The 18,142-nt window shown below is 38.1% G+C and overlaps 1 protein-coding gene across 2 annotated transcripts in view; it reads left to right on the top strand.

Moving 5' to 3' along the window:
* Positions 1-18,142, top strand: part of OCA2 (OCA2 melanosomal transmembrane protein) — a 190,232-nt gene that overhangs the window by 100,964 nt on the left and 71,126 nt on the right. For both annotated transcript variants that reach the window (XM_086609846.1, XM_086609852.1), the window contains exons 18-20: positions 11,493-11,620; positions 16,984-17,043; positions 17,598-17,702. In XM_086609846.1, the coding sequence (XP_086465972.1) occupies positions 11,493-11,620; positions 16,984-17,043; positions 17,598-17,702 (293 nt within the window). The remainder of the gene's footprint in view (positions 1-11,492; positions 11,621-16,983; positions 17,044-17,597; positions 17,703-18,142) is intronic.

Here is an 18,142-nt window from a genome sequence, read left to right on the forward strand (position 1 = left end):
CTCTATTTTGGCTGCAGACTGTTGGAAGCTGGGAAGGTATGCCAGGAGAAATCCAATTGTATGTTTGCCTTATTTGTATATTAATTTCCACATTATTGCCACTACTTTCCCTTTTGGAGACAGGTATCTTGCGTAGATGAACCTTTGATATTACCATTTACGGCTGTTCTCATGTTCGTTTGATGGATAAATTATTTATGCAAGGGCACATGGAGAGATTCTGGGACTTACTGAATTCTTCCGTAATTTATTTAGGACTGCTATTTGCTCCAGCCCTGGCAGAAGATAAGAGTTTCAGATTACGAACATTGAGGAAGCTGTCTTGGCTTTTGCTGCTTCTGCAGAGAGGTTATGTCTTCACACTTTATTGCCTGATCCCATTCTGATTCTTTCGATAATGTGGATGTCTATGATCCTTCAGACATCAATGTTTAAGATAATTACCTTCCACTGCCCTTAAAATAATCTCTGGAGGAGGTCAATAATCAGTGGAGGTGATCAACAGCTGTGATTCATCTGACCTGCTTTGAAGGTCTAATTCATGAAATAATCCTCCTTACCCTACCTTCCTTCACTCTATATGCCAGAGGGAGTCTTCCCAAGCTATACCAAGTTTTATTCATAGATACTTAAAAACAAAACCCACAACAGCTAGATGGACGATTGGCTTGATAATTGATTATTTGGGGATTTCACTTCTATCTAAAATCAAATTTAGTATTGTTAACCAAAGCAGTGTTAACAAAACCCCCAAACTTATGAACTTTTAGAAAATTTATAGTTTTATTCTTTTAACTAATGTGATCACTATCACCTTTCTGGATAGTTGGACAAGTTCTATAAATCAGCGCTCCATGTCACTTATGTTTGGCAAAAATCCTAGGTCTGAATTTTCCCTGTTTACCTTTCTCTAAAGCTAAAATCCCTCAATATTTACAGGCAAAGTTTATCTTGTTTAGTGAAAGCTCATTTATGTAGTTAAATCTAGTTTATCTTGGAAAACTCTCTCGTTTTCTATATTTAATTTAAATTCTATATTTAATTTAAACTGACTTCTGCTTGTTTGGTAGGCCATGTTGCACAGAACTCCTTTCTATTTTATTGCCAGTGCATTAAAGGAGAAATGTGTTCAGTTGCTGTAGATACGAAAGTCTCCTGCTGTATCGTCACTCCTTTGGATACCGTTTGTCATATTTTCTGACTCGTTTCCATAATTTACTGAAAATTTGTTGAAATTCACAGGAGAAATTAAATGCCTTAATTGGAAAGGGCTTCAGCAGAACAAAAACCCCCAAATTATATCTACAGAGAACGTTATGCAAATTATAGCAAAAATTTTGTCTTAACCTGCACAGAGGAGTGACACCTCAAATTCAGGAGAGTGAACTGGATCTGAAGTTTCTCCATGTAATTTCTCTTGATTTTCATCCTGCTTTTGTTGAAGTGGATGTGCATGATTTTCAGCTTACACTGTAATTTACCTAGGTGAACCAATAATTAAATAGAGTTGAGGCCGAGTGACACTTGTCTGGCAGCTTGCTTAGTGATGAAGAAAGGACTGCATTGCCAGAGAGGGCTTCACAAACTTGCTTAAATTTGCTGTTGAATTGCTGAATGTCAGAAGTTCTGTTATCAATGTTTCCTTGGCTTAGAAACACTGAAGCTACTTTTCCATTACTGCAGCCTACTAAGATTTTAACAACTAACTTAATCCATTTTCTTTTCTGCAACATTTTCAACCAGGAATTCACTGCAGCAATGATTCTTCCTTAAGAACTTTGAGATAGATCGATTGGGTCAGTACGTGTAACAGCTTGTGAGAGAATTAGTGCCGTAACCAATGACAGAAACCGTAGAGATCTTTGACTAAATTATCTAATGTTATAAGCTAAAAAAGAACTAATGTTGCACGGGTGAAATAAATGTAGTCTGTGTGGGGTTTGTTTTTTTTTTTCTGAATAAGCAGCCTAGGAAACTGCTTAAGAAGAACTCTAATAAGCTTTTCCCCCCACCTTTTATCTGGGCTCTAGGATAGAGTGTGTACGTGCATTCGAACTTGTGCTAAGAGGTTTCTTTAGAATGGTGAAAATGTTTTCAAACTTGAACCACTCTTCCACAGCTCTGTGAGAAAGATCCTGCCTCACAGTGTGTAGCAGAACTTCTTAGGTCCACAAGATCTATGGAGAGCCATGGAGAAGGAACACAGGGTTTAGAAAGGTGTGGACAGATCCCATTAGTCTGAAAGGGGTGTCAAGGTCAGAGCATCCATAAGGCTCTTATTTTTACACTTGAATTGTTATTCTGGAACTTTTTTCTTATCCACTGTCAGTGATAAATAGATTAAATCAAGTTATGCTACTATCCTGTATGATGGTGGAGTTGTATAAATCTGTCACTCTTTATAAAAAATGAAATTATATGTGCAGAAACAAAAAAAACCTTGGCTCTCAAAATTGAAGTGTTTGTACCCATAGAGAGGGAGGAAAAGAGGAAGTGTTAATATTTTGGAAATGTCTGTTTTCCGGTGAATTTGTGCAACAGTTAAAATGAAAGGTTCAATACAGATCTACTCAATGTTACTGAGGAGTTATTTTATAAAATATTTGAAAAAACATATCAGTTTAATAAGCTGGTGTATAATTTCTTATTGCTTAAGAAAAGAAAATGCTGATAAGACAGACAGCTATTAAGCTAGAAAAGCTGGTGAATGACATAGATTTAAGTAAGCATAGGCTTAATGCCAAAAGCCACATTGTAAAGTTTAGCACATCTTATATTTCACACCTTATATCACCATATCCTCAGTGTACAAAATGCACATTTCCTCTTTAATTTGTCACTGAATCTAATATTTATCTCCAGATTATCTAAGGCCTGTGATATTTGTCAGTTTTAGATGGGAAGACCTTGTAGGTATTGACTGCTAAGTATCTGCTCAAATGATACTGAATCATAATTTAAAGCTATATTTAAAGCTGTCTCCACAAATATTTTATTTTCCTTATCTGTTTTTCCCCTTACATATATTTTTTTTTAGATTTTATTTTGTAAAGCTTTCCAACTTAGTTTGAGAAAATAAAGAACCAGATGCAAAGCCTGGAAAGCAACATTTATGGACCTTTTCTGTACAGCTAAAAATATCAGTTTGAATAATCTGTGGTTGCCTGAAGATTCCATCACACATTTCAGTAAAGTAGATGGTTTTAGTCCTCAAAATATTTGAATTAGGGGTGTCTTCTCTGTATATGGCTGTTGGCTCCGGCTTTCAAAGTATCGGTGGTGATGCTAGGCTTGTGATATTGTGAGCAAAAAGTGGAATATTTCTTATAGCTGGAGCTAAAAGCTTCTTGGTAGTCTAATTAAAAGTTCTATCGCTGTAAGAAAAACACAACAAACAGTTATTGTTAGTTCTCTTATGATAGTACTATCACAGTCCAAATGAGTCCAAATTAGAATTAATACAAAAGTCGTTAACAATATACAGTTAAAAATGTTGTAAAAAAACCCCCAAATAACAAAACTCAAAACCCCAAAATACTCCCAGTATCTACCACCTACATTCTGATGTTAGGGTCTCCCTTTGATGCTCTGCAAGGTGCTAAGGTTTACAGGTTTAGGCTGGGAGGCGTCACAAGAAAGTGTTGATATTGTCAGGTCTTTGCAGGGATGAGCATGATAGGGGTGTCTTCCTCCTCTTTTCCAGGAGATGAATAGTGTTGATGATGATGGTTTCTTCCTCCCTATGCTTGAGTCCACTTAAGCCCATTTTTATACATTTTCTAAAGCTTTTTCTAATTCAATTTTCAGCTCTGCATTATACCCAATTTTACTGTATGCGGTGTGTTGTATCTATGTTACATACTTGTTTCTTGTCCTTTTTACTACACCTAAAATGGGTTTTGATCATCTCCTAAATTTACTCTATCATCTATAACTAACTGCTGTCGAGTTGTTGCTAATCCTGAGGCCTTTGGTATCATCCTATGCATCCCTTTTTAGCTGCAATTACCCTGTGCACTCTTGTCTGTGGCAACTTCTTTCTTCGACTATTTTCCATTAACACTCCACCTACGTGAAGCTGTGACACTGCTTTCGTGACTAAAGTGATAGTAGGTAAACTACTAAACTGACCTGATAAACATAAATAGAGCAACAGATTGTAGCATCTGATAAGACTGTCCAGCCTTATATAGTAAGATATAGCAAAATTAGAGCCATGCTTTTAGGCATTCTTCTTTGAAAGTTCTCAACTCTTTCTAGAGACCTTTCCAGATCCTTGCAGTTGTGCTTGCAGGGGCTGATCTGAAGCCCTTTTGCCCACGTGGTATCAGCTACAACTGTGAGCGGAGTCTGGCATATATGTCCTCATTTAGTGTTCTTCACCTCCTTGGTCTTGCTTCATTTGTCTACTATTTCATCTGTTGTGACATGCAATGGTGTTGGTTTAAGTTGTCTAGTACTTTTACACTGAAGTCAAGAAGAGCATGTGACTGACCTGCTGGCCTGTAAGTATGAGCAGGGAGGTTTGATTGCACCGTGAAGATATGAATTGATTTAAAAAGAGAATGGACACAACTGTATTTAAGAGACTTAGTACATCTTTTATTCATAGTGATGCTGAAAAAATTCCTGCTACAGTGTAGATGATACAAGATAAAAATAAATTTGACAATTATTTTGTGATAATGAGAATGTTGAAATGGAGCTAAATTCATGCAGTCAGCATTGACTCAAACTCAGAAAACCTGGTTCTGATCTTAGTTATTTCTCCTTCACAGCGTAACACTTTGTTCCTGCGAATAAGACAAATCTGCTTTCCACAATCCTTGCAGTCTTATTTTTTTTTTAGGATAGTTTTCAAAAGAGTTCTGCTCTTGAAATTGCACAGTCATTTTTACAAACATGTAATTAAGCATGGAAAATATCCTCCGTCCTTGCAGCTGCCTATACTCTTGATGAGAAAAAAGCAAGAACCAGTAAGAGTTGTATCTGCTAGTGCAGGTTTTGCGCTTTCTTACTTACTTCTAGAAATGTTGACCTTTCCTCTATCTTGATATTTGCATCTTCTCAGGTTATTCTTGGTTCACAAGTCAGTAAGGCTATGGCAATAGAGTGTGTTTGTTTGCAGTGACCTTTACTGAGATAACTCTGTAAATTTTTTAGGCTTACGGAATGGCACAATAGACAGCTATATATCTGTCAACATCTCTTCCCTGTAGATACGGTGCCTAGCTATAGCAATCTCTAACCAGGCTTTCTTTCTTCCAGTATTCTTGTCTTGAATGCCATCCTATCTATCTCATCTATGAAATTGTGTTTGGAGAATTAATGAAGTTTGGTGTTGACATTGTAATACAACGGTGAATGTCATTTCAACATTCTGACCTCATGGTGTTACAGCTATGCAACACAATACGACTCATCCATTCTTAATGCACGCGTGCTGATCTGTGATTACAGGGAAGCTAGTCCTCTGCCTCCTTGTTTTATGCTACACTTCTGTTTTTTAACTTCGAAATTACCTTCTATCAGCATAGATTTCTGTTTCTTTTGCCTTGCGTGGGATTATAGTTTCCACCAACTTTTTTCATGTCCGTTCAATCCTCCTGTATTGCACCAAGCATTTCATGTTGTGGTGCAAGATGACCTGAACTGTCTGCATCACAGTTCTGTCCTCAAGTGGTAGCCTTAAATTATGCTGCTGCAAATAGCACAGAACAACTGAAAATTATTTCTATAAAGTTAAGCCTATGAAAAGAGACTGCTCAAAAAAACAGCAAGAGGAAAATTTTATAAAAAACCAATATTAAACATAAACCATTGCTTATCAGTTGACAGCAAGTATTACTTTTAAACATTCAGCATGATTTCAGAATTTATATTTTCAGGGATGCTTGATAAAATAAAACAAAAAATTACAGAAACCTAAATACAGGACATTTTAATTCACATCCTGAACTAGTGGTGAAACATATTCCATAAGAAAATCAAGCAATACTGGAAATATGTCTTTGATTTAACTTTTTCACTCAAATTTTTCTGTATGCATGTGTGGGAACATAGTTGAGTGTATGCTTTACATAACATTACAACTACACCATAGTGTATGAAGGACTGGCTAAATTTTGAGCGGTTGAGGAGTTAATTGGACTTCTGCTAATTAAGCTGTTGGAACACAATAAGGGACTTTACTTCCTCCTATATTCAGTAACATGCTGTGTAAAAAATTTTTCAAAGGTAAATGCCAAATATCTTTTAGCTGGTAAATCTGTTACGGACATTGTGGGCTAAAAGGGTTTCTGCAGTTCACGAGGTCTTGCATTTGTATTTCTTGAGCAGTATGCTGTTTCACCCAGGCCAGCATTCAGATCTTGCAATGTTATCCTGGCTTTGGTTTTCAGTGCAAACGTCTCCAGTGCCATTTCAATTTCCACCAAAGTGAATTTTAAGTGCCACCTCAGTATTTATAAAGACATTATTTCAAATTCTGCACACAAAGTGAACATAACAGTGTCTACATGTTCACATTGTTAGGACGAAGCTTATTATGCTTTTCAGCTGGTAGCAGGTCAGACAAAATTACTTTTACCAAGAAAAATAAATTCTTAATGAGCATTTGAAAGGCCTACAGATTACACAGTAATTTTTTCTTTCATTTCTTTCTCTTTCACCTACCTTCCTCCCACATATTCTAGGCTTTTATTCGATTCTATTAGATTGTTTCTATTTTCAAGATTTTCTGCTTGATTATTTCAAAATAAGGTTGGGTTTTTTTTTGAGTAGGATGGCAATTGTATTCTCATCATGAGCTATTTGTTGTTCCAAAGGTGGTTTTCCCTACTGAGTGAAGTGTATGAGAAAAGCAAAGCACTCAAGCTATTTCTACTGCACTTTTTTTTCTGGTCCCAGGCAGAAGACATGGGAAGCTTTTCTCTGAAGAATGCATTATAAATTTTGCAAGGTGCATTTTATAGTAAAATTTTATTTTAGTTTTGCTAAAATTAATAAAAACTGTCACTATCTTCAAAAGGTACCATATAAGTGCAGGCACTAAAAGGCAGTAAAGGAAGTGGTCTGTGGAACTATAAATGGGCTTTGCTTTCACTATAGTAATGAGAAGTTATTTTTAAAAAAACATTATTTCTATTTCTTTTCCTCCTGGCTATCTTTTGTGGTCCAGTAAGCTAGAAAATAAATGAACAGAGAAGCCAGTCTTTAATGTGTATTAGGACTTTCAATTCTTCAAAAAGGAAGGAATAGCTTCAAATTGAATCCAGGGCAAATGCAAAGCTACTCAAATATATAAAACACTGATATAGTGTGTTTACTGTAATGAACGTACTTAGAGAGGCCTTGGAAAAGCCTTAGAAAACCTGCCCACTTAGAAAGGCAGGCTGCCACGTGTTCATTTGCTTTATAGTTACCTTTGAAAAGTAGTTCAGCAGAGAGCAGTCAGACAAGCAGTTATGGGCATCCACCAACTTCTCTGGCCTTCAGGTTTCAGAAGATGACTTTACTGTCATCCAGCTGTGAAGTGCTTGAAGTCAGACCGTGATACTAAAAGGCATCGTTAACAGAGATCTTGCATAGAGTCCTCCAAATTCGTCGAGACACCTCCTCCTTCCTCTCTCCTTCTCTTCGTGCCCCCTCAGAGATGGATAATTGTATCTCCTCTTTGCAGGCATAGCAAGGAGAGCACATATACTCTGCACAGACTGTGTGCGTAGACTGAAATAAGCTCTGTGGAGCCAGAAGTGGCAGCTGACGTGTTTGAGCTGTACTTGCTAGAGCTCTGCAGGAGGACACATCTATTGCCCGTCCATATTCCCAGGGAACAATATTGTACGGCAGGGCACTGTTCTCTCATGCAAAGCAATCTTTGTGGAGCTAATATGTGCTGATAACACTCATGATACTAGAAAACTCTTGGCTCTATTCACCTCTTGTGCTATTCAATTGTATTTCATTAGCTTTAGTGAATAATTGTTATCTCTGTATAACATTTTCAAATTGCTTTGTTTTTGTTGGAGACACGAGAGTAGAAATAATGCCAAGATATAATCACAGACTGTTCCAGAACTATTGAGAAATTAATCTTTTTTAATTCTTCATTTTGGTTTACTTGCATATAAAATGTATGTGAAAAAATGTAATGTTGTCTCTTACATTCATACAAAATAGCAGTAAAATTCTGCTACTAAGCTCCTGATCTACACACATCTACTTCCTCTTGCAGTATTCCTCTAACAGGAATTGCCATCTTCTTTATTTATTTAAGATGGAGTTTGACCCACGACTTTTTACTGAAATTCGGAGAACAGTCAAGACTTGACAGTTAGAAGAAAATTAGCCAGTGCATTTCCTAGTGGTAGACAGGAACTGGCAGTTCTCTCCTCCATTTCTTGTGCTACTTTGGAAAATCCTGGAGCACTCCTGGCCCTGTGGTTTGTATTTTGCAAAATCTGATTTGAAATGGGATTATCAATGAATTTCAGAATGTTTTCCTTGCAGATCTCATATCTTCTATATAAATCCTCTATATGACATTCGTCATTTCAACATTCGATCTCCACACATACCCAGAGTCCGGTGCACAAAAAAATGCATAGGTTTTTAGCTTATGCCAGAATCCAGCATTCGTTTTGAGCAGTCCAGACTATTATCAGTTCTGGAGTCTCTTTCCAATGGGTGGTGAAAATGTCATTCTTCACAAGAAAACTTGGCAGCTGCTTGGAAAGAAGAGAAGCCAAGTTGTGTGTACCTGAAGCTATGAAAGTGAGTCTTCCACATAAATGGTTGCTGAAGGATGTGTCTGAGAATGGAGAAGAGCAGCTGCTCCAGCCACTTGCAAAATTTGGAAGGCTGAGGTGATTGTGACCCAGCACTTCTTTCATTTTCCTTTGTGAAGAGAGAGATTTGACGCAGTACAAAGGGTACACATGCTTTACCCCAGTGCACCACATCCAGCTACTTCATCGTACAGCTAAACAGAACCCTTTCTAGCACTTGGCATCTCTCTCCCTGCTTCAGTGATACGGGATGGATTTCACCCTGGCTGTGCCATGTTTTGTAGCCCGTAGGGTAAAGGATGACCAACGGAGAGCACGCTTTCAGAACCTGGCTTGCCTTGAAGGGAGGGTGGGCAGCTTTACCTCACTGCTGGAGATTAACAGGAGACTTGTGAGAAGGACCAGCTATTCCCACTCTGCTGTCTTTCCTGATTGTTTTTGCTCTCCTCCTCCCTCACAGTATGATGCTCATGCATGAGCTATTTTTGACCATGCACTCTGATTAGATCACTGTGACCAAAGCAGGGAACAGACTTGCTCACCTTGCAGCATGACAGCATTTCTGTCTTTGGAGGTGAGCAGAGCTAGCTAGGAGACATGTTTTTTGGATCTAAGGAGACACTTGGATCAGATTTTAATCAAAATCCTCTAGTGGAAGATGTCCCTGCCCATAGCAGGTGGGGTTGGAACTAGATGATTTTTAAGGTCCCTTCCAACCCAAACCATTCTATGATTCTATGATGATTCTATGATCTGTACAGAGAACAATGTAGGAGTCGAAGCTGTGAAATTTGGGATACAAAGTTCCTTCAGTTTTCAGCTCTCTGCCTAGCCTTGGTTTTGTTTCCACTGATACAGTGGTATTTCTGATGACAAACCTTTATATTTCCTAGTCCTTCATACCTGTTTCCTTGCAAGGATTTCCCTGCATCTCCCTGTGGATAAAGTTTGCACTGGGCTAAAGAAAAAATCTTGTGAGAGCCTCTTACCAAGGAAACAGCAAGATCAGAGTGATTAGCTGTGTCAAAGCTTTTCAAGAAGAAGGATCATGGGAAGATGCCTGGGGAAGGGAGAAGCTGTTTGTAGTGCTGGAAAACATGGTTTCAGCCAAGCGGAGAGGACAGAAGCCAGGTTAGGGGCATCAAGAACAGAGCTGAATTGGGGAGATGGCACTTGGAGATGCTTGAGAGGAAAGAAAGAAGTCATCAGGTGATGAGTCAGTGTCACTGAGAGCGTTTTGATTTTGGAGACAATACAAGAAGTATAATTTCACTGCTGTGCAAATACTGTAGCAGAAAATAAACACTCCTCACAGCATGAAAGCAAGAGCTAGTGTTACGCTAGCTGGTTTAGCTGTCCTAGCCAAAGAGACCATCCAGAGTAACTCTTGAGCTGTTGGTTTTGGCTTTCTGGCAGGTTTGGTTGCCTGCACTGAGCTGCAATATTTTCAGCAAGATGTTCCTTACTGGTTGCAGTTAACCTGAAATTCTCATTTAAAGAATAGAGTATGTCACTGAAAGCTCCTAAAATGTACTTGAGAGAGCAAAATGCATTCCTCAACTAGAGAATTGAGGAATGCATTGAGAATTGTGCCTTATGTGACACTACAGGGTTTTTTTTTGGACAAAATAGTTAATGTTTGCAGCTTCATGAACAGGGAGAACTTCTGATCTCTTTATTTCTTTTGCGTTTAAATAGAATTTAAATGGAATATAGCTTGATTTTAAACTGTTGGATATTTTTGAATCTCTTTCTTCTTTTAACCTAACAGAAAAACACTTATGCACAAGCTGTAAAAAAAAAAAAAAGCCTAAACTTTTATTAATCAATCTTCTTTCTTCAAATTTTCTTACAACTGTTGTTCTTGAAGGCTTTTGGAGAGGGCTTACTTCATTCATCTATCTGCTTTGTAGCAGAGGCCTATTCGCCTGAAGTTATTTTTGTAATTTGATTATAAGTTTGTGACTTAAAGTTGATTGCTGGTAAAGATTGTTATTCTTTTTTTTTCCCCTCACTTTTTGTGCAATTTTGTGAATCCATCACTTTCTGACTGTGAATATATGAAACAACATAAGTTATATTAACTAGTCACAGCAAAGAGAAAAATGACTTGCAGAGCTGGGAAGCTTTATTTCCATTGCTATTGAAAACCCCTTAAATTATGTATGTTAGGTTTTTGTATTTAAAAAAAATACATCATCTACTATTTAGGAAAAAAATAGAGAAGAAAGACAGAAAGAGGAGCACCATTCTGAGAGAAAAAACACTTCAAACCCTTTTGTCTCATGCCAGAAATCCCATTCTATTGTTTAAGATAAATGTGCCAGAGGACTCAAACAGCTCCAGAAAGTATTTTAACAGTGCAGAGAGAAAGTCAGCCTCACTCGGACAGAAGATTCACTAATTATGTTGTCTGGCTGATTGTGCATTTGATTTGCATTTTCTCTCAATCAGTTATCAAAATATGTGTCTTAAATCACTCCAGGATGTGTAGAGGGATCCTTTCTGGAAAGAGCCTGTTTTGGTTTTTAAAGTCAGTCCCTCTTCTGTTTTAAAGAGCTTTTCCCTTCCTCTGTTTTTCATCTATAACACATAGCCAGGGAATCTTAAAGGCTCTGAAAAACACAATACTGTAACTTTTACGTTAGTGGCACATAACAAGTCTGTGAGTGTGAAGTGTTGTTCTCTCTTTTTCTCATGCAGGCTGGATTGCCATGTTGGGAGCCATTTGGCTGCTAGTGCTAGCAGACATCCATGATTTTGAGATGATATTGAACAGAGTTGAGTGGGCAACCCTCCTTTTCTTTGCAGCGTTGTTTGTTCTCATGGAGGTAAGATTCTCTGATTTCTAAAGCCTGAAGAGTTACGACTGACTTAAAATGTGCATTATGTTCCTGGGCAGAGGCCTCTTGCAGATTCAGTCCTGCTAGAATATTGTAGTTCTAGTGTAGTCATGGTAGTACAGCGAGAAACTACAGTGATAGTACAGCGAGAAATTACAGGGTGGTGGAAGGTGGCTAGACCTCTTTGCTACTTAGTTGTTCACTGCAAACTTGGTCTCACTCTCTCTCCTTCTGCTGCGTTTGCTGTATGTATCTGACACAATCATTTTCATGTAAGTGGAATTTTAGTTGCCAGGTTTGTCAGTGGTCTATGACTGCAGATAATTTATATGTATTTATGTGTTTGTTTTGCAATTATTTAGACAAATGATGGGAGAAATAAAGGAACAAGAATAAACCAGAGTTGAAAAATATTCCTAATGTTGTCTGCTGCAAGCTGACTACCAAATGGCCTAAGAGATTTTGTGGGAGTATGTTTGAAAGGATAATATCACTGAATTTCAGTGTACAATTTTAATTTTAAAAAGATATTCAGTACTTGAAATGCCTGGATATCTTGCTGTGTAGTTTCTTTGTGTTTGTCTGCTTGACTATTAGAAACAGTTCAGCCATGTTTGTATCTCATTTTATTTACTGTTTGAGGCTTTTGTATAGCCTGAGAGGATTTATATTTACCCCAAATGTTTGGATAATTCTTTGTGTGAATATTCACATTTACTTGTCAATTAGGCTTCTGTGCATTCCCTAGAATGCTCGGTATGTTTCAGTTGTTATTTGTTGGGTTTAAATGATGCAAAGATGTTGTAGAGACATGACTGACAAAACCCAAATGACTACTGGTGCTGCCATGGCTAGTGAATTGTCTGAGTGATCAACCTGGGAAAAGCCTGTAATAACAAATTTGCTCGCACAGCCTCCTTCCCTCACCCTCTTCTCCCTTGCACAAAGAGCCCAAGAATTTGTAAATTGGGATCTATTAAAAATAAATCACCAGCAGCAAAAGGGACAAAATTTGAAGCAAATACAAACAGCAAATAATTCAACTAACTCTAATGCCAAACTGGAAGTCATAGAATCACAGAATCATTTAGGTTGGAAGAGACCTTGAAGAGTGCCGAGTCCAACCATTAACCTAACTCTACCAAGTCCACCACTAAACCATGTCCTTGAGTGTCATGTTTACACATCTTTTAAATACCTCCAGGTATGGTGACTCCACCACTTCCCTGGACAGCCTGTTCCAATGGTTGACAACCCTTTCAGTGAAGAAATTTTTCCTATTATCCAATCTCAGCCTTCCCTGGTGCAACTTGAGGCTGTTTCCTCTTGTCCTATTGCGTGTTACCTGGGAGAGGAGGCCTCCTTTCAGGTAGTTGTACAGAGCGATCAGGTCTCCCTTCAGCCTCCTTTACTCCAGGCTAAACAACCCCAGTTCCCTCATCCACTTCTCACAAGACTTGTGCTCTAGACCCTTCACCAGCTTCATTGTCCTTCTCTGGACACGCTCCAGCACTTCAATGTCTTTCTTATAGTGAGGGGCCCAAAACTGAACCCTGTATTCAAGGTGCAGCTTCACCAGTGCTGAGTACAGGAGGACAATCACTTCCCTATTTCTGCTGGCCACACTATTTCTGATACTAGCCAGGATACTATTGGCCTTCTTGGCCACCTGGGCACACTGCTGGCTCACAGTCAACAAATACTCTCAGGTCCTTTTATCCCAGGCAGCTTTCCAGTCACTCTTCCCCAAGCCTGTAGCTTTGCATGAGGTTGCTGTGACCCAAGTGCAGGACCTGACATTTAGCCTTGTTGAACCTCATACAATTGGCCGTTTACAGTCAAAATCTGGTAACCTCTGAGAATAGGAATAGAAACTGTGATTATCATTAGGAAGCTTGTTTGAGATCTAGTAGGTCTAAAATTCATCAGGAAATGTTGATTTATTGTACACTCATTAGTACATACAATTTTTAGTTCTTTATGTTATCAGACTCTATATATCTTTGTATTTTCTATCTCTTATAGGGAATTCAGATTGAAGCCGTGTTTGTTTTGTCTGCTACTGCTGTAACTGTTTATTAGTTGCATTCCCTGATGTATTTATCATTTCAACTTGGATTGAATGTTTTTGATTTGAGTTCTGTGTGACTGCACAATAACATAGTAAAACACACAGGAAGTTATTTGCCGTTTACTGCCTGACTTCAGATACTGCCTGACTGTTGTAATTCGCTGAACTTCATTTTTATGGTTTCTCAGGTCACCAGTGAATAGTTTGCAAACGAAAGAATATTTTTCCTGGCTCTGTAGAATAACAGCAGCTTAAGGTCATGAAAAAACTTGTACCCATAATCAAGGAAAAAAGTGAGAGACACTAAATTCTTCCCCATAAATGAATGAGAAAAATGTTCTAAGTATCATTGCTGCTAATTTTGATCTGAATCTATTACCCTTTGGATTGGCAGGAGATGGTTTCCTTTAGGTTAACAATGTCCAGAAGAAACGAGTCAAAAGAAATATATGCATTAAAGTATAAGAAATCTTTCCATGAGCTAGGCACTCAGCAGTTGTCAGCTTATATTTTTCACCCTTGGCGATCCTTCATCTTGGATAGTTCCCAGTTTGAAGCTATTTCCTACTGCTATAAATGTTGCCTTTCCTATTACAAGGCACATTTAAAAACCTGTGTGGGATTTTGGAAAATGTGAATTAAGTTCCAGAGCCATGGGGAAACTCTTCGAGGTTCTGCCTTTGGGTGCTCATCAGTCCAGTCTGGTAGACCTTTTCAAATGAAAAAGTTGCAAATCCTTTGGAGCTCTCTTGTTTTCTATTGTGTCCTTTGGGTAATTCATCTTTACAGCTATCTTTTTAGTCCTTGTTCACAACTGGCTGTTATAGACCATAAAATCTTTCAGCTTCTTCTCTCTTTTAAGTTCCTGTGCCTCTCAGTGATACAATATTTTGTTCAATTTTATAGTCAAAATTGACATTTTGCTTTAATCCCTTCAGGCAGAGTTTATTTACAACAGTCGTCATGACATGCTGTCCATAAGGGGATTTAATGCAAATTTTTATGCATAAATTTAACTTTGATCTAAAATGGTATGTGACTTTTTCTGCAGTAAAACTCTATTTTGAGCTGTCAGACAGCAGCTAGTATGCTTGAAGTCAACAATTAGTGCAGTAATACTTATACCTGTTAGAAGACACTGGAAGATCCAAGAAAATCTCTGTGCAGTTTACACATAGAGAAGGCCAGTGGCAGGGTGCTAATTGCTGACTTTCACTTAGGTACTTGAAGATAATTGGCCTGGATATCATAGAGACATTCTATAGTTTACTGTATGATAAGTACTGTCATCGTCTCTAACGTGATGGGCTACCTGCAGAATGACTGTCCTGCTGGAGTGATGTGCATGTCTTTTACTCACTCCCTTCCCTCTTTCTCGAATATCTCTTTTGTAGTACCATGTCTGGATTCCAGAACTAATTTTGAGTGTTACTGAAAAATTGTATGTTGCGTTAATAGATAATTAAGTAATACGACAGCAATGTTAACTGAACGTAATTCTGAGCTCTGGTTGCATGTGTTAAAAAGTTTATTTTAAAGTGTGAACACAAAAGAATTGCTGAAAAAAATACAGTTCATTAAAAATATTGATTTTACATACATTTTAAAAGTCACTTTCACAACCTTTGAGTTGATAAAGCAACACCGATAACTTAGAATGAAAATGTTAACTTAGAATTGCCAATAAGAATTCATTTCTTAGGAAACTTTCTCCTGAGAAGTCAAAGTCATGAAAAAATATCTATTTTCTTTTAATGTAAAGGGTACGTGTATGTATTTAAAACTCTTATCTCATGTTTTCTGTGTGCTGTGTCTTTAAATGTAGCTATATCTTTTCTTGTGCAATATATTGTTAAAAGGAAATATAATTTTTGGGCCAAATTTAGCATGTGGTGATACCCAAACTACTGGCATTAAGCTGCCACCTGAATGAGCTGCAGGTACAGGAATTACTGGTCTGAATGACAGCCTCTTTGACACTCTTACATTACTGTGTCTTATACCACACCACACGGTGCCTATTAGGATCTTTGTCCATCCATGTCATGGAATTTGATTTATTTTTCTATTGATGTGTCTGAAGGGGTCTGTCTGACTGCCAAGTGTGTGGGTTATAGGGAGTTCTGTTGTGTGGATACCGACTTCTGCGGCTCTGTGTGGGAATGGCGTCAGTAAGTCTGGCGTTGCCGCTGACCGATCCTTTGTCATGGCAGAAAAAAACGAAAAAAAAGCCAACTAGCTTGGTCCAGTCTGAGCCAAAATGGTGTGATTTTCTCTCCCGAAAAAGTGAGAAGTCATGAAATAAACATACCCCACTCAACCTGAAAATAATACTTCAGTCTGAACACTTGTAGGAAAAGAAAACAAAACTGAAGTGAATTAAAGGCTAGCTCTCATGAGTTAAAATGACCCTTTTACCTTGTGGTTTGAGGGAACAGATCATTTTCCTGGGGATGAAGACTCAGTTTGTATTCTGTATGCCCAAGGAGAGATCAGAGCCATCACCACTCGACTGGAGTCTTGCTATGTCTTTTCATTCATGGTAGCAACCATGTTTGTATGGGATGTTATCTAGATATCCTGTACAAATGGGAATGACTCTCACAAGGAGGATGGAGCACGCTGGCCCAGGCTGTCTCCTGGCTCGATACAGGACTCCTCTCCTGGTTTTGGGTGCCTGACTGGGGCATTTGGGTGCCTGACTGGGCACTGGTTTTCCTGCCTTTCAGGTGCTGCTGCCTTTGTGCGATTTCCATTCCCACAAGATCTCTGGCCCGGTTTAGCACACAGGCAGTGTTGGTTTTTTTTATGGGTCTGAGGAAGCTGTTTAACAGAAAAATATATTTTGCTTTCTTTTTGCTTCATCTGAGACTGAGCACAATATACCTGATTTCATCTGACCTTTTAAACACATGATATACTTCTAACTATATTGTGGGTTTGGGGAAGTTGATTTAAAATCAGTTGTGTTCAGGTATTCAGGAAAACATATATCCACTGATGAATGTTATCTTTAAATTTCAACTGTTCTCTGATTCCTGTGCCCCACAGTCTTAAGCAATCCCACCAGTCATCCCGGCACAACCAACCCACTTTTGCAAATATAGCTTCCAGTTCCTGCTGCGTCTTTTCTTTCTACCAGTTGCAAAGTTGCTGTAGAGATTGATATCAGTATCTTGTGAATGAGAATGAATTGTTGTACTTGCTTACATCCACTGAAAAAAATGTAACTGCATCAGGTACTTCACTAGTTGATATCAGTGTCTTTTACATTTTCTAGGCTTTGGCTCATTTGCACTTAATAGACTATATAGGAGAACAGACAGCTTTGTTAATAAAGGTATGTTTAAAATACCTGCAGTTTTTAAGCAGGTAAGGAAAATAGCTTTACTCCAATAGAATAATGGATAATATTTTCATTTTGAATTTAATGTTAATAATTACATTCCTGCATCAGCAATATCAAGAAAGCGTGTAATACCTTAGTGTGGGTGATATTTAATATGTATGTATCTGTCCACAGCCAGAATAAACATAGTCATAAATGCAAAAAGGAAGCCTTTTCTGTAGTCTAAAAAAAAACCAAAAACAAAAACAAGAGTAAAAGAGGAAAATTCAGACTTGCACAGTTTATTCCTTGTGTGAAACGTTAGGTATGAGTATTATAAATATCAGTCTTTGTATTTCTGTTTGTTCAAATTATCTTGGAAAAAAACCATAATTATGTTACTAAATATCTGGCTGTTTTCTTGAAGTTGCTTTTCCTATCTCAGAGCCTGAAGGAGTAATAAATGCTGATAAATTAAAACTATGAAGAACATGCAATTATGCCATCGAGGCGACAGCGCAACGCTGATCTCATCAAGGTTGTAATTTGATCTCTCTCAATTCCAGGTGGTTCCTGAGGAGCAGCGCTTGGCGGTGGCCATCATTTTAGTGCTCTGGGTGTCTGCTTTGGCCTCCTCCGTGATCGACAATATCCCCTTCACGGCTACAATGGTAGGGGTCTGTGCAGCACCTGCGCTTCCTCCTCGCTGTGTTGGCAAGGGAGCTGAGCTTACTGATTACAATTTGCTTTTTTTTTGACCTCTGCTCTCTTGTAGTTTACTTTATCCCCCTATGTTGAATCATTGTTACAAGCTTATTCATAATATTTGGGCATCTAGCTGGCTACTGCTGCCAGCAGTCGCAGTTAGCTGTGGAACTCAATGCACTGGTTTAGCTGTATTTTTGCACTTTCCTGCTTATATCAACATCCGTAGCTGAAAAGCAAAATTGTCTTCTTGATGGAAACTGTCACTATCCATCCGCTGCTATTGATACTTTCCCTCTATGCACTGTGTAGTTACACTAATGCTTTTTTAACACCTGAACCTTTTATTGCTACCTTAGTTATGTAATTAGTTTTAAAAACAGCAAATAACATTAAGCATAATAAA

This window comes from Tauraco erythrolophus, chromosome 1 (assembly GCF_009769465.1).
Source record: "Tauraco erythrolophus isolate bTauEry1 chromosome 1, bTauEry1.pri, whole genome shotgun sequence".
In the NCBI taxonomy this organism is placed as follows: domain Eukaryota; kingdom Metazoa; phylum Chordata; class Aves; order Musophagiformes; family Musophagidae; genus Tauraco; species Tauraco erythrolophus.